The sequence below is a fragment of the Cetorhinus maximus genome, chromosome 31 (genome assembly GCF_964194155.1).
Source record: "Cetorhinus maximus chromosome 31, sCetMax3.hap1.1, whole genome shotgun sequence".
Lineage (NCBI taxonomy): Eukaryota > Metazoa > Chordata > Chondrichthyes > Lamniformes > Cetorhinidae > Cetorhinus > Cetorhinus maximus.
The window spans coordinates 3,258,710-3,274,605 of NC_135909.1; the positions used below are offsets into that span (position 1 = coordinate 3,258,710).

Below are 15,896 nucleotides of genomic sequence, written 5' to 3' on the forward strand. Positions count from 1 at the left end.
GATTTAAAACCCCCAGGCTAGTTGGTTGAGGTGGGCGCGGGGGGGGTTTAAGATTTCGGAAATTCCTCTCTGACCCCCTGTTGACGACCAAAACTAGTCCAGGAGATCACACCAGCCCTGAATTCTTCGCAGTACCTAAGGCGATCCCTGCCAGCACCAGGCCCAGTTTGCATTTGAAACTCTTAGCTATATAATGTTGCATTGTTTTCTGGACCGTAGCAACAATGCTCGGGGCCCACTGCCAGACTCCGTATTAAAAGAACAGCCTCAAACGAGAGGAGCTTCATAGGCCAGAAAGCTCTAGTTTCAGTTCTGTTAGCCCACCTCAGTGCAGGGCAGTGTGTACGCTGTCTGTTTAAAATTTGTTCTCGGTATCCAGACCTCGCCGGCATTAGTTGCCCGAGGAGGTGACGGTGGTGGGCCGCTGCCGCTCAGAACCGCTGTGGGACACTCTCAGAGGCTAAGACCCCTGTCCGCATTGCGGTGGGACTGACGTGCAGGCCCAGACTGGGTAAGGACAGCCCTACAGGATGTCGGTGAACCAGTTGGGGTTGTTGACTGGCCTCGGTGCTGTCGAAGCCAGGGGAGCGGTAAGATCGTCCAGGGGGTTGCCAGCTCCTCCTGATCGCCATTCGCAGGCCCCTGGCCTGGTGTGGACGGATCCAGCTTGGCTGTAATGCCCCCCTGCTGAGCATAGTAGCCTCCTGCGCATGAAGAATGGCCGCTCGGGCAAATTACTGGAGGCCTCCCCCAACCCAACCCACTCTCACTGTTGGGATGGCATCTGAGTGAGAGTTGGTGCCTTCAGGAGTGACTGGTGTCTTTTAACATGCACTTTAACGCAGTAAAAGTTCCCAAGGCTAATCACGAGGAGAGGTTATTAACCAGGCGTTGACACATGAGACACTAGGACAGGTGGAAGCTTGCTCATAGGGGTCGGCTTTAAGAAGCATCTTAAAGGAGAGGTTTAGAGAGGGAATTCCAGAGCCTCAGACACAAGCAACTGAAGCTACAGCCACCAGAGGTGGACTGATGAAAATCGGGGGTGAGCAAGAGGCCAGATATCTCCAAGGTGTAAGGGTGTGGAGGGATTACAGAGATAGGGATGCGAGAGGCCACGGAGGGATTTGAACGTGAGCCGATGCGGGGCCAGGAGCTAATGTGGGTCAGCGAGCACAGAGGCGAGATAGGTGAACGGGACTTGGTGAGAGTTAGGCCACGGGGCAGCAGGAACAGGAGGAGACAGGTCCAAAATGTAACGTCGCGCTTTGAGCCGCTACTCGCTACTCACCAGGGGTCCACACCCCATGCGGTGACAGCTTCACCTAAATCTGGAGCCGAGCCCTAACTCCGGGTCTCTCGCTGTCGTACAGGTTTAAGGAACACGTGCAGAACTACTCACCGAAGGACATCCTGTCCACCGACGAGTTCCTCAAGCTGAGGTCAGAGGTCGTGACCAGCCTAACGGTGGCAGAAGCAGATTGCGACGAGGGTCCCCCTGGAGACGACCCTCCCCCTGGAGTGGGGACCACTGACGAGGAGAAGGTGACCCATTGGACTTTTTTACCTGGGAGTTATTTACATAATGAAGTCTGGCCGTCTCCAAGAACCCTAATTTTTAACTGCCCATTCGTACAGAGGCTGATTCCCCCGAAGTTGACACCCTACAGCTGATATAGTAGTCCTTTTGTGCTCAGCCTGGGGAAAAGAGGGCAGAATTGGCTCATTGTGAGTGCTGACCTGTTATCCACCGCTGGAAGTAGACACGAATGTGTGGCAAGGGCAGGGGTAGCGGTTGATTGTGGTCAAAGAGCCTGTCTTGGATGACGGGTGAGATGCTGTCACTCGGGTGATGATTTGGCACTCGAGGGTTGTAGCACAGCAGCACTCGTCCTCTTCGAGAGAGAGAGAGGGGGAGTTGCTGCGTGTCAAACGGTTGCAATCGCCCTGTGTTATCTCCAGGTTAACAGCAATCGCAGGTCAAACAGCCAGTGTTGGTGGCTTGTGCAAGTCCTGATACTGAGGCTGCGCTGTGATCATTAAGTCCCCCTCACTGTTTCATTCAGTTCACTCCTTAACTTCCTTACGGGAATGTTGGTTTGCGGGACCTTGGGAGGAGCGTGGGCGGGGTGGAGAGTTCTGTCCCATGAGCTCACGTCCATTGCAAACTGGTGAATGTAATTCAGGAGGGCAGGGCCCGCGGAGGGGTGTGGGGATTTGTCAGGTTTTATATAGACGGTACCTCCGAGTGCCGGTTCCTCTCGCTGACGTTTGTTTCTTTATCACGCTGCCCCGTCCCAGGCTGACACGGAGCTGGAGAAGATCCGAGCGCACCTAGTGGCCACTCGGCATGAGATGTACCTACTGAACGAGGAGGAAGTCAGCAAGAGGTGGAATTTCGAGGAGGCGGTAAGGTTGAATCTGTGCGCCCCACTGTCTGGCGTATAACCTGCTAACCAGCAACTGTGTGCCGCTGTAATAGAAGCGGGGGCGCAGTGCTGTGTTTGCAACGTGGGCAGCGATGAGGAAGAGCGACTCGCCCATCCCTGTTCGTGCGTCTTTTCATAGAGAGACAGTCCTCTTCCCCCCCCAACCCCCCAACAACATGGCATGCAACTACATCTTAAACCGCCTCCAGCACTGAGCCCATATTCCAGGCTGACCCCCTAATGCTAGTACTGAGGGAGTGTTGTCAGAGGAATCATACTGAGGCTCTTTCTGCTGTTCAAGTGGACGTTAAGGACCCTATGGTATTATTTTGAGGAGAACAGCGGATACTAGCACAGGCGACCAAAAGCTTGGCTGAAGAGAGAGAGAGAGAGGTTTTAGGAGCAACTTAAAAAGAGGAGGGAGAGACAGAGCGGCTTAGGGAGGGAATTCCGGAGTTTGGGGCCCAGGCAGCTGAAGGCACGGCCAGTGGTGAAGCGATTACATTTGGGGTAGGGGGGGGAGAGAGAGAGAGAGAGCGCAAGAGTCCCGAATTGGAGGAGTTCAGAGATCTCGGTTTCTTTACCCTAACTTGCACTCGCTTTATCAGCTCTGATTATCCTGTCGCCCTCTTCCCAGATCAAGAGGCCGTACTTCCACGTCAAGCCTCTCGAAAGAGTGCAGCTGAAAAACTGGAAGGACTACCTGGATTTCGAGATTGCCGGCGGCACCAACGAGCGGGTTCTGGTATTGTTCGAGCGTTGTATGATCGCCTGTGCTCTGTACGAGGACTTCTGGATCAAGGTGAACCCCCTCTTCTCAGAAGCTCGCACCCGGGATACAGATCCCAGCTTTTCCTGCCGATCGTTCCCGATCAGCGGCTTCTCGTTTTTTCCTTTTATAATTTTTGTGTTTGTTGATTATTTTTTGCAAGCGTTTCCAACAAAAAAAATTTCACGTTTTACTTTGATGATCTGACTTCTAACATAATCTTTTAATTCCATTGCTGTTTTATCTGCACGTGTTGCTTCAAACTAAAGAAGTTAAGGGATTGCTGAAGAAATGTGTAAGCGTGTTATCACTGTGAGTGCCCCCTCCAGTTCTCAATAAGCTGTACCATGATGTCTTTTTATTTTTTAACACGGCGCCGTGCGCGTCGGAACCAGTTGATCTTGTTTTCCTTCATCCCTTTCTGACCTCCTTCTGCCCGCAGTACGCCAAATACCTGGAGAACCACAGTGTGGAGGGGGTCCGTAATGTTTTCCAGCGGGCCTGCATGGTCCACCTGCCCAAGAAGCCCACCCTGCACTTGCTGTGGGCCGCCTTTGAGGAGCAGCAAGGTGAGGAAGCCCCGATTGCTTGCGTGCGCGCCACCCCCTCCCCAAAAAACATTTGGTCGTTAAAAGCGTCTGAACCTTCCAATCCCGGCAGCCGCGGTGCTGTACGCAAATCGGCCCGGTCTGGGTTAGAGGTCCCAGCGCGTTACGCGACCTTTTCGGGGACCTTTTCTCGCCCCATCTCTCAGAAATGAACCTAGTTTCGAAGCAGATTGATGGGTTTTAGGTGACTTCACCACAGCCGTCATCGTGGTACCGGACTTTACAGTGCAGGACCAGGGCAGATTGTGAAATTGGGTTTGACATGAATGTGGCAATTAGTGAGCCGGCACCACAAAAGCTGCGGATTGCCATTAAAAGCCCGACTTATTCACTGATGTCCTCCAACCGTTTGCGACGGTGACACACTGGGGGCCAATAAGTGCACCTTGTCCACAAATACAATTAATTTCTAACGAGTGGCAGAATGTCAGGGATAGGAAGACGAGCCTTGTTTAACACCTTGTCCAAAGAATGTTAATAAGAGTGGCGACTCGGCACTGGAATCCTGGAGTAGACTCCACCACGTCCACCGTGTGGTTGACACCACAACCACATTGCTGTGGGCCTGGAGTCACATGTAGGCCAGACCGGGTAAGGACAGCAGATTTCCTTCCCTAAAGGGACATTAGTGAACCAGATGGGTTTTTGCAACAATCAACAATGGTTTCGTGGTCATCGTTAATCTTTTAATTCCAGATTGTTATTCAATTCAAATTCCACCAAGACATGGCGGGGTTCGAACCCTGGTCCCCAGAAGATTTCTCTGGGTTACTAATCCAGCGACAATACCACTATGCCATAGCCTTTGAGGCTAGTGATGATCCAAGACTGAATTTGGAGCAGGGCTGTTAATTCTGCGATGATGAGCGATGTATATTTGGCTTTCATGGGAAGAGTTCCGCTGTTAGTGAGATGTTGGGTTGTCGTGAAAGCCCAAGTGGTTCAGTAACATCCTATAGGGAGCGAAACCTGCTGATCTGACTCCAGTCCCACAGCAACGTGGTTGGCTCTTAACTGCCCTCTTGTAGTGATCTAGCAAGGCACTTGGTCGCATCAAGTTACCACAAAGAATGATCAGAGGTCCCCAGCATCACAGATGCCAGTCTTTGGCCAGGTCGATTCACTCCATGTGATATCAAGAAATTTGATTGGTAAGGGGATCAAAGGTTACGGGGAGAAGGCGGGAGAATGGGGTTGAGAAACTTATCATCCATGATTGAATGGCGGAGCAGACTCGATGGGCCGAATGGCCTAATTTCTGCTGCTATGTCTTATGGTCTATATGGCACTGGGCCCTGACAATATTCCGGCAATAGTAATGAAGACTTGTGCTCCAGAACTTGTCGCGCCCATAGCCAAGCTGTTCCAACACAGCTGCAACACTGGCATCTACCCAGCTATGTGGAAAATTGCCCAGGTATGTCCTGTACACACAAAGCTGGACAAATCCAACCCTGCCAATTACCGCCCCACCAGTCTACTCTCCATCATCAGTAAGGGAAGGGGTCGTCAACAGTGCTATCAAGCAGCACTCACTTAGCAATAACCTGCTAACTGGCGCCCAGCTTGGGTTCTGCCAGGGCCACTCAACTCTTGACCTCATTACAGCCTTGGTTCAAACATGGACCAAAGAGCTGAACTCCCAAGGTGAGGTGAGAGTGACTGCCCTTAACATCAAGGCAGCATTTGACCGAGTGTGGCATTAAGGAGCCCTAGCAAAACTGGAGTGAATGGGAATCAGGGGAAGACTCTCCACTGGTTGGAGATGTACCTGGCACAAAGGAAGATGGTTGTGGTTGTTGGAGGTCAGTCATCTCAGCTCCAGGACATCACTGCAGGAGTTCCTCAGGGTAGTGTCCTAGGCTGCCACTCCCAGTTACTCCACAGTGGGCACCGTTGGGAAGTGCAGGTGTCAGATGAACTCATTTCCCTCAGTCGAGTAACGACCCCGTACGCTCCCTGCGTAAAGGAGGGGATTGTAGACGACAGCCGTGGAACCGTATCCCAGCGCGGCTGCTGTGAACCCTAACTCTCGGCTGGTCAGAATAACTCGATTGGAAACTTCTGGTCGTGACTTCGCACAAAATGGGTGCCAAGTTGTTCTGTCGGTCATTGTCCCATCTACCAGATTATGGGTTGCAATTGATCTAATAGCCTTCATTGGCAGAGGTATAGAATATAAAAGTAAGGATATAATGTTGGAATTGTATAAAACACTGGTGAGGCCACAACTGGAGTATTGTGTGCAGTTCTGGTCACCACATTACAGGAAGGGCGTAATAGCTCTGGAGAGAGTGCAGAGGAGGTTTACAAGAATGTTGCCAGGGTTAGAAAAGTGTAGCTACGAGGAGAGATTGGATAGGTTGGGGTTATTTTCCTTAGAACAAAGAAGGCTGAGAGGTGACTTGATTGAGGTGTACAAAATTATGAGGGGAATAGATGGAGTGGACAGGGTAAAATTGTTTCCCTTGGTGGAGAATTCTAGAACCAGGGGACATAGATTCAAGATAAGTGGCAGAAGGTGTAGGGGGGGACATGAGGAAGAACTTTTTCACGCAGAGGGTAGTGGGTGTCTGGAATTCACTGCCCAAGGTGGTAGAGGCAGAAACTCTAAGCTCTTTTAAAAAGTACCTGGACCTGGGCCTTAGGTGCTGTAAGCTGCAGGACTATGGGCCGGGTGCAGGAAGGTGGGATTAGAAAGGGCACCTGGGTGTCTTCGGGCTGGCATGGACAAGATAGGCCGAATGGCCTCCTTCTGTGCTGTAACTTTTCTGTGGTTCTAAGACCGTAAGTAATGGGAGTTGGAGGAGGCCATTCAGCCCCTTGAGCCTGCTCAACCATTCATTAAGATCATGGCTGATTTTCTACCTCAGCTGCACTTTCCCTCCCCTATCCCTCAGTGGCCAAAAATCCACCGGTCTCGGTCTTGAATGTACTGGATGACTGAGCGTGCACAGCTGTCTGGCGTAGAGAATTCCAAATATTCACCACCCTCTGAGTGAAGAAATTTCTCCTTCTCTCAGTCCAAAATGGCTGACTCCTTACCCTGAATCAGTGACATCCACCCCCCCGCCGAGTTCTTGACTCTCCAGCCAGGGGGAGACAGCTTCTCACAATCTGCACTGTCAATCGCTCGAAGAATCCTATGAGATAACCTCTCATTCGTCTAAACTCCAGGGAATATATAGGTCCATTTTACTCTGTCTCTCCTTGTAGAATAATGCGCGCTCATTCCCGGATCCGCACGCGTGAGCTTTGGTAATTGCAATTTCAGTGTTAGCATTTTGGTTGTGGGGGGCGGTGGGGGGGTGTTGTGTGAAGGTGAGATCGGGACAGGCCGCCCACCCTCTTTGGACAGCCAGCTAACCGGACGGAATAAGTGAGCGGGGTGGGGGACAGCAGTCAGTCCCAAATGACGACAGCAGCAGTAGTTACAGGGGCTGTGGCATTGGCAGTACACAGAAAGTGAGTTCAATTTTTAAAAGAGAAAAAGAGAGAGACTAGCAAGCACGTTGTATCCCTTTATGATAAATACAGTTTTGCAAGTCCATTGCAGTACACCGTCCGTCTTAGCAGTTCCATCTCAATTTGTTGCACAGTTCAGGGTCCAACTGCGCTGGTGCAGAGTCGGTGCCAAGGCAGCCCACAAACGATTGACAGTTTACTGGACTGGAATGTGTACCGTGCAAATAAACCCCCCCACCCCGGCCTTGTAAACTGAGACCAGTGAACCAACCAAATTCTCGAGGCCAGTGCGTGTTTTTTGTCGCTCTTGTTCCAGGCCATTTGTTTTTAAGAGAATTTGTAACCCAGGCCTCTAATGTGCAGCCCAAAGTTTACAAGTTGGTTACGCTTGCTGCCTTCAGCTGATTCCTGCCTGGGATGAAGGGGGGTTTGTCTGATGAGGAGAGGTTGAGCAGGTTGGGCCCTGTGCCCATTGGAGTTTAGACGAATGAGGGGTGATCTCATTGAAACACACAAGATTTTGAGGGGCCTCGACCGGTTTCGATGCTGAGAGGATGACCCCTCTTGTTGGAGGAATCTAGAACTAAGGGACAGAGCTTCAGAATAAGGGGTCTCTCCCATTTAGGGTGGAGATGAGGAATTTCTTCTCTCTGAGAATCGTTTGTCTTTGGAACTCTCTTCCCCAGGGAGCAGTGGAGGCTGGTGAATCGATTCAGGGCTGAGTTAGACAGGTTTTTGATTGACAAGGGAGTCGAGGATTGTGGGAGACGGGCAGGAAAGTGGAACTGAGGCCACAGTCAGAACAGCCACGACCTTATTAAACAGGGGAGCAGGCTCAGTGGGCCGAATGGCCGCCTCCTGTTTCTTATGATCCTATTTTGACCGACTAAAGCAATTTAAGAGGCAGCTACAACTTGACTGGATTCACCCTTTCAGAGCTGTGACCTTTTTAACTGGACCGGGCCAGGTGAGTGAGTGAGTGCGAGCAGCCCCATGGATATTGGGTGCATTGAGAAATCTAGCTGAATGACCAAGGACAGTAGTCCAGGGTGCCTGGTGAGTCTTGGAAAGGGGCCACAGCCAAGTTGAGTAGCGGAAGTCAGGTGAAGCCAAGCTCGTGAAGCAAGCTAAGGAGGGGGGAGGGGGGGGCGAGGTGTAGAGTTTGCTTGCATTTGAGGTCCTGGCTCAGAAGGAGTTAGAGTTGGGAGGTGGTACAGTGACCCCCCCCATTGTGGGGAGTGGTGGTGTTCTGGAGTCACTGGGGTCTTTTGGGGTGGTGGAACGCAAGGAGAGGATGCTGACTGTCGAACGGTGAGGGGATTGATTTGGAGTTTTTTCCGCGGGCAGGTTCGGCAGGGAGTGGGGTGGGGGTGTGGGCAGCACGCCCCAGAAACGCAGGCTGACTGCCGCCCAGTACAAACCGGTTTGTGCACAGGCTGCGTAACCCCCCGCCAAAACCCTTCACGCTGTCCTGAGTGATCTTCCATTGTTCGGTAGTTTTAGTTGGGGACGTGGCTTATTTTGGAAACGAGCTTTATTACTTCAGGCTTCACGGGATAATCCCATTTTAGATGGTTATGGAATTCCTGCTAAACACTGTGTAGAAGCAGTTGGTAAGTTTCTGAAGCAGAGCACAGCTTTGAAACAAGAAGCCTATAAAACACAAATTCAGGGAACTTTGTATGATAGATTGTCGTAAGCACATCTGCTGAATGACACTTCGTCACCTGTGGCAGCCTGATGTGAATTTGCTCTCGTGTTACTCGCCTAGGTGACCTCGAGGAAGCCCGGCGTATCCTCAAGTCCTTCCAGATGGTGGTGCCCGGCCTGGCGATGGTGCTCCTGCGGCGCGTGAGCCTGGAGCGTCGCTGCGGGCACCTGGACCAGGCAGAGGAGCTCCTGCGGGAGGCCATCGAGCAGCACAGGGACACGGCCCTGGCCTCCTTCTTCTCCATCAAACTGGCGAGGCAGCTCCTGAAGGTGCAGAAGAGTCTGGTGAAGGCCAGGAAGGTGCTGCTGGAGGCTGTCGAGAGGGACAAGGTGAGGTGGGGGTGGGGGGGGTTAGCGGTGGGTAGGGGTGCGTACATGTGTCTGTCTGGGAGTGCCAGGGTTCTGCTGGGTCAGCTGCTGAATTCAAAGGTGAATGAGACCTTGTCTGCTCCATCGGGTGCGTATCAAGGATCTTAGAACTGGGGTGTCCTGAGCCAATGTTGATCTCTCGGCTGACATCATTAAATCGGATGGTCACGATGCTGTTTGTGGGTGCTTGCTGTGCGCAAAATAGCTGCCACATTTCTGTCTGCTCCGTGTTGGCTTCTCTAGGGGGAAACTAGAGGAATTTGATTCTTATTCATCGACACAGGTTAAGTGCGATCCCTCAAAATCATGAGGGGTTTTGACAAAGGAAATTGGAGAACAACTACTTGCGCTGGCCGGTGATTTAGTAACTAGAGGGCATCAGTTTAAGATTAGCGGCTAAAAAAAATTGATGGTGGGCAGTTGGTAGTTAAATTTGTTTTACCCAGTGGGCGGTGAGAACTTTGAACCCCCTGAGCAGGAATAGTGGGCGATCAGCCTGCACCCCCCTTCACTGAATAGACTTTCTCAGCCTAGGGTCATGTGAGGTGCCCACAACCCCTAGAGCTGTATCTCGGTGAAGGATAAGGGCCTTGAGGGAAGGGGATAGATAACGCGCGCGATGCAGTACTTACCTCCCTCTAACGTGGGCGCCTTTTGGCTTTGGCAGGAGAACACCAAACTGTACCTGAACCTGTTGGAGCTGGAGTTCAGCGGTGATGTCCGAGTGAACGAGGCCAACATCTTGGGCTGCTTCGAGCAGGTGCTTATCAGCTCCCTCCCCCTTGAGACCAAAATCGTCTTCTCCCAGCGGAGAGTGGAGTTCCTGGAGGATTTTGGCTGCAATGTACAGACGTGAGCGTCAATCTCCGTGTCTACAGCGCCGGGGGGTGGGTGTGTCTGTGGGTGGGGGTGTGGGTGCGCAGGTGTCTGTCTGTGTTGTCCTACCTATTGGGAAAGGAAAAACAAGCTGGATCGCCCTTCACATCGCAAGATCGGGATGAGGGCTGACCTGACTGAGGTGTTTAGAACTAGGAAAGGTTTTGATAGAGTAGACACAGAGAATACTTCCGCTTCAGGGGAAGAGCCAAACTAGAAGCCACCAACATGTAGAGTGAAGAAACCCAATCGGGAATTCCGGAGAAATTTCTTTACCCAGCGACTGATGAGAATGTGGAACTTTGCACCACAGGGAGCGGTTGAGGTGAATAGTACACACTCACCCTTAAATGTATCTCTCTACCTATGAAACCCCTGAATGCAGCAGGCCAATCAGCCATGTAGGGCATCACATTCAAGTTGAATTCATTAATGTGATGGGGCACCTAGAGACGTCCAGCACTGGAGAGCGTGTCCACCTGGGTGGGCACAGCAACCCCTCGGCTGCCTGTGGCCTGGCTATGCCAGTACCACCGTTACTACCCAGCCTGGCTGAAATTCAATGCCGGCTCAGGTGTAACCAGGACTTTCCAGGCCTGTGCGTGTGAGCAGCTCGCCTCCTTCAGCCAAGGTCAGAAAGAGACGACTTGAGAATCTAAAGCGCATCAACTCGGGAGGCATTTAACGTTTTAAAGAGGGTTTTGGGGCCTCTGTTTCTTTTGAAGCTTTGCACACCTCTGCCCCCTCCTAGCTGCTTTTCAGCTGGCTGAGGTCACGTGTCTGCTCTTGTCTCCTGTTGCCGATGCCTGATGTGTGTCCCATATGTTTCTCCCCCTCAACCCCCACCCCCCCCATCCCCCTCCCCACACCCACTGCAGATTACTACACGCCTACGATGAACATCAGAAACTCCTCAAGCAGAATTCCAGTAAGAAGCGAGCGGCCGAGAATGGGTGAGTACCTCGTGGCTTTAGGTTTTCTTTTTTAAGCTTTCCTCTCGGCGCCTCGCCTCTCTGTGCACCCGTTTCCAACATGGGGTGGGGGGAGGGGGGGGGGGGGGGGCTTGTGGGCTTGAAAGGGTTGGGCGAAGACGCTCTCTGCCCGCCACTTTGAGTTGAGCGTGAGAGTGCAGGGCCCACTTCACCATTCCTACCCGTGCGGTGATGCCCATCGCCTGGTTTAGGCGAGAGTTGGGTTGCGACCGGCAGTGTCTATTTGATCCCCTCCCCAGAGCTGATTGTGAACATGCCACTCTCCATCTCTGGTAAATCTCCGCACATATCACTGGGAATGGTGTAATATACTGGTATCAATTTCTTAAAGAAAGACTTGCATTTCTCAAGCACCCTTCACAATCTCCGCGTACCCCCAAACGCTTTGCAGCCAGTGAAGCATTTTTTGAAGTTGCAAGTTGACGTGTAGCCAGGACTTTCCAGGCTAGTAATCCAGAGACCCAGGGTAATGTTCTGGGGACCCGGGTTCGAATCCCACCACGGCCGATAGTGAAATTTGAATTCAATAAATATCCGGAATTAAAAGTCTAATGATGACCATGAAACCATGGTCGATTGTTGCTTCACTAATGTCCCCTTTAGGGAAGGAAATCTGCCGTCCTTACCCGGTCTGGGCCTACACGTGACTCCAGACCCACAGCAATGCGGTTGACTCTTAAATGCCCCTCAGAAATGGCCGAGCGAGCCACTCAGTTGTAATAAACCGTTTGCCACCACCTTCTCAAGGGCAACTAGGGATGGGAAATAAATGCTGGCCCAGCCAACAAAGCCCACGTCCCGTGAATGAATGAATGAATGAATGAATAAAAAGAAAATGTAGGAAACATAGTTGTGCACTTATGCACAGCAAGCTCCCACAGGCTGTAATTAGATAACTGATCGAGTAATCAGGTTTTAATATTGGTTGCGACTTAATTATTGGTTGGTCAGGAAGCAGGGAGAAACATCGGAACTTGCGAGCATAATGAACGCTATTCGGCCCATCGTGCCTGTTCTTGCTCTTGGAATGTCAAACTCCCCTGCTCTCTTTCCAGTAGTGTAATGGGATATTCTATGTCTACCCAAGAGGGCAGTCAGGGTCTCATTTTAATGTCTGATCTGAAGGACGGCGCTGCTGACGGAGCAGCGCCCCCCCCAACGAGAGTGCTTGGCCTGGATTTTGTGCTCAAGCCCCCTTTGGAGGGGAGAACGTCTATGATTGTACAGCATGAGGGGGAGGGAATGTGTGGGGCCAGGTCAGCACAAGATAGCCAAATTCTTCCTGCCCGTCACCGTTACTGACAGGCCCCACCTTCTCCACGAGAACACTCAGGCCTTTATTGAAACTGTAACGCTTGGCTTCACAGTACCGAGGAGCCGGAGGAGAAGAAAGCGAGGGTGGATGATTCCTCCACAGGCAGCATAGCGAGCACAGCAACAACCACCACCAACTCCACGGCCCTAATGAGCGGAGATGTAACCAGCAGCCAGGCGGCGTACAACTACAGTGCGTGGTATCAGGTATGTCTCATTGCTCTCCCGCTCCCGCTCCCACACCCCCAAAACCACAAGATCCATCCACTCAACAAGCAGGCACACCTTGGGCAGCCCGTGGGACATAAACTACAAAGGCCCCGAAACTGTCCTTCGATAATATCGCTCCGAGTTCCTCGATGATCACCCTAAACCCTTGGATATGTGCAAACGATGACAAATCTTCTATCGTGGTTTCTACCCCGAGCCCCTTTTTCTCTTCTCCTGAACCGCCCCGCTCCTCGCTCCACCTTGTAGCATTGCCCTCAATAATCCCCATCTGCCCCCCTCCGCCAGCAACTCAGCGGTGTCCCTGCTCGACTGGGTCCCGCCGTTTTTAAACGGAGCGCAGGCTCGGAGGTTTTCCCCACTGCATCGGCCGTGATTTTTGCAGTCGGGTCTTTGGAGTGGGGTTCGAACCCACAGCCTTCTGGCTCGAGCGAGGGCACCTCCACACGAGGGCGTCGGGGCTTTCCAAGCCAGGCACAGCCTCTCACTGATTTTTCCATGTCTCTCTCTCTCTCTGCAGCCTTACGGATCGTATGGATATCAGAACCCGTGGAACTACAGTCAATATTACTCTCACAGCTGAGACGCGCTGGGCCTGAGGAATGCGAACTGTGTACATACTGAAACCAAGGGACCGATTTTCTGTTTTCTCCCTGCCTTTTCTAACACCCCCTCCCCCACCAACCAACCCCCCCCAACTCCCCACCTCCCCCCGCCATCAAACACCACCCCACAACTCGAACAGGAAGACACAGCAGGACAGAGTCAATCTGCAAGGCGTTTTGTGTCTATTGTGCGGGTGTGATGTTACCGTGAAAAGATGTCACGTTCTGGGAGATTGTTGCGTGCAGTTCCTTTCGCAGTCCCCGTTTACAGTTTTCCCGTTGTACCCCCACCCCCCCTGCCCCTCTTTCGTTATTTATTTTGGAGGGAGGGGGGAGAGAGAGAGAGGAGAAAGCGAGAGCGGGTGGTCATCCTGTCGGAGGCAATCGGGTAGGTTGTATCAGCACCGTCTCCCGAGTGATCTCTGGCGTGTCGTTGTGAGGTGGGAGTTCAGAGCGGGCTGCCCACCCCCCCCACACTCCCCACCACCACTCCCCCGAGGTGGTGTATGTACCCAATAAACTCTGCTCGAGAAGGGCATTCGCCCCCCCCCCCCCCCCCCCTCCCCGCAGTGAAATACGGAGTAAGTCTGTGCGTCTGGAGAGGTGGGTGGTGGAACGCAGTGCTAGAACTGGTGAGGCTGCTGCGTATCTCCACCACCGTGGTTTCCGCTTTAAAAAATCACCCGGGGGGGCCCCCTTCTCTGGCACAGCGCGCGGTGCATCGCGAGAGGAGGCTTGACGCTCGGCACGGACACGGCAGCCTGCAGCGGGTCAGTGCCCGAGATTCCAGGCTGGGAATTCTGGACGTCGGGGCTAAGACGGAGTGACCACACGGCCAGCCACTTCGGAAGGTGGTTCCCGGCTCAGCTTTGAGACGCGCCGAACGGGAGCCACGGGGAAGCTGTTGTCCACTCTGAAGGCCGACCCCCCCCGCCCCCCTCCGCAGTCTCTCTCATCAACTCGGCTTCGCTGTGTGCGTTTTGCAATGAATCTGTTTCGTACCCTCGTAAAAGCACAAATCCTCGTGCAGCTCATGTGGCATCCGGAGATGGGAGTAGCATTGTGACCCAGCCTGACCCAGCGCAACAGGGAAAGCCCCTGACTGGGCACATTTTCCCCTCCCCTCACTGACTTGTTTCTCCCCTCCCCCACGCCGCACTCCAGCCTCGACGCCAAGTGTAAGTAGAAAAGGCACGGCTACCAGGAGTGCGGCACACAGCAGGGTTAGCCTTAAGGGCTGATTGCAGCTCGGCAAGACCCTCTCCTGGTTGGGCGTTTTCTCCCCACCCCCACCCCCCCACTGATCGACAGACACAGGGACCCCCATAACACTAACCTCCGATCTCCTTCCGCTGCTATATTGACATAAATGTTCCTGTCGGCGTTTGCTGCTGCTGCTTCCACACCGACGCAAGTCTGCGAGTTGTCCCGGGGTGAGCCGGAGAATCTCTCGCTCGGCCTCGAGGCCCCAGTAGCTGACAGCAGATCCCAAACGCCTCAATGTGAATCTTCCTTTTTTTTTTTCCTCTTTTTTTTTTCTGTACGAATTCTCGTTCAGGCAAAAAAAAACATTTTTGCGAGTAGTTTTTTTTAACGAATGTAATGTACCTTTTTTTTGTGAATGGATGGTGCAAAATAAATGGAAGGTTGGAGGCGGCTATTCCTGTGTTCTGTCGGAAAGCGTGGCGCTGGGTTTGGGGGAAAAGCTCCGTTCCTTCTGGAACGTTCTGGTGTTTTAAGTGCCACCCGTGCCGAATAGACCTTCGGTCAAGATGGCCTGCGGCCTGGTTCCCTGTAAAGCCTAGCTCAAAACCGGACCTTCGGTGGGGCAGGGTTTTGCAAGCAGTGGTCAATCCAGCTCTCCGGTCTTGCTGCCTTTAAAAATAACGATCCATCGAAGCCACGAACTTTCCAACCATGAGACGAGAGTTGGGTAAGTGGTGATGAATGATTTCGGTTTTTGAAAGTGAGCTTCCATTTTGTGTCATCTGACTTTGGTGGGGGGAGGGTGTTTGCCACTGGCAGCTCTGAGTCCTGAGACAGCCCTCACTAGGAGAGCGTTCCCAGAATAGGGAAAGGAGGGACTGAAACTATAAAAACGCTTCTACACACCTAAACGGGCAGTCCTAATCGGAAGATCCATCACGCTGGGGAGCACCTTCCTGACATCGGGACTGAACAGCTCCTTTTAGTATCGTTGCACCCTTCCGTGCTGTAATGACTCCAAATAGCACACGTTAATCTTCCAGTGGCCTCTGGCTGCTGCTGACAGCTGAAAACTGGTGCTTTAGGGTCCTAAACTTCCACCGGTTCCTATGCTTTGAGGGGCCATAGTAGTTTACAGCACAGATGGAGGCCATGCAGCCCATCTTAAGGGACAGGCCGCAGCCCATCTTAAGGGACAGGCCAAAGCCCGTTCAGTCACTAGAGTCGGTTCCCACCTCTCGAGTATGGCTGATCTGATCTATCCCAGCTTCACATCCCTTAAAATCCTTGACCAGCAATTGTCTTGGTGATCTTGGATTGGTTGT

At 52.5% G+C, this 15,896-nt stretch overlaps 1 protein-coding gene across 3 annotated transcripts in view; it reads left to right on the top strand.

The window, feature by feature from the left end:
* The window catches only part of LOC144670426 (uncharacterized), a 28,498-nt gene extending 14,702 nt beyond the window's left edge, over positions 1–13,796 (top strand). The window contains exons 6-14 of one of the 3 annotated variants that reach the window (XM_078532904.1): positions 1,374–1,545; positions 2,302–2,409; positions 3,067–3,231; positions 3,641–3,767; positions 9,043–9,311; positions 10,018–10,202; positions 11,105–11,179; positions 12,586–12,739; positions 13,281–13,796. In XM_078532904.1, the coding sequence (XP_078389030.1) occupies positions 1,374–1,545; positions 2,302–2,409; positions 3,067–3,231; positions 3,641–3,767; positions 9,043–9,311; positions 10,018–10,202; positions 11,105–11,179; positions 12,586–12,739; positions 13,281–13,343 (1,318 nt within the window). In that variant the 3' untranslated portion in view covers positions 13,344–13,796. Of the gene's footprint in view, positions 1–1,373; positions 1,546–2,301; positions 2,410–3,066; positions 3,511–3,640; positions 3,768–9,042; positions 9,312–10,017; positions 10,203–11,104; positions 11,180–12,585; positions 12,740–13,280 lie in introns of those variants that run through there. The other 2 variants (XR_013573876.1, XR_013573877.1) reach the window with 2 other exon arrangements.
* The last annotated feature ends 2,100 nt before the right edge of the window (positions 13,797–15,896 follow it).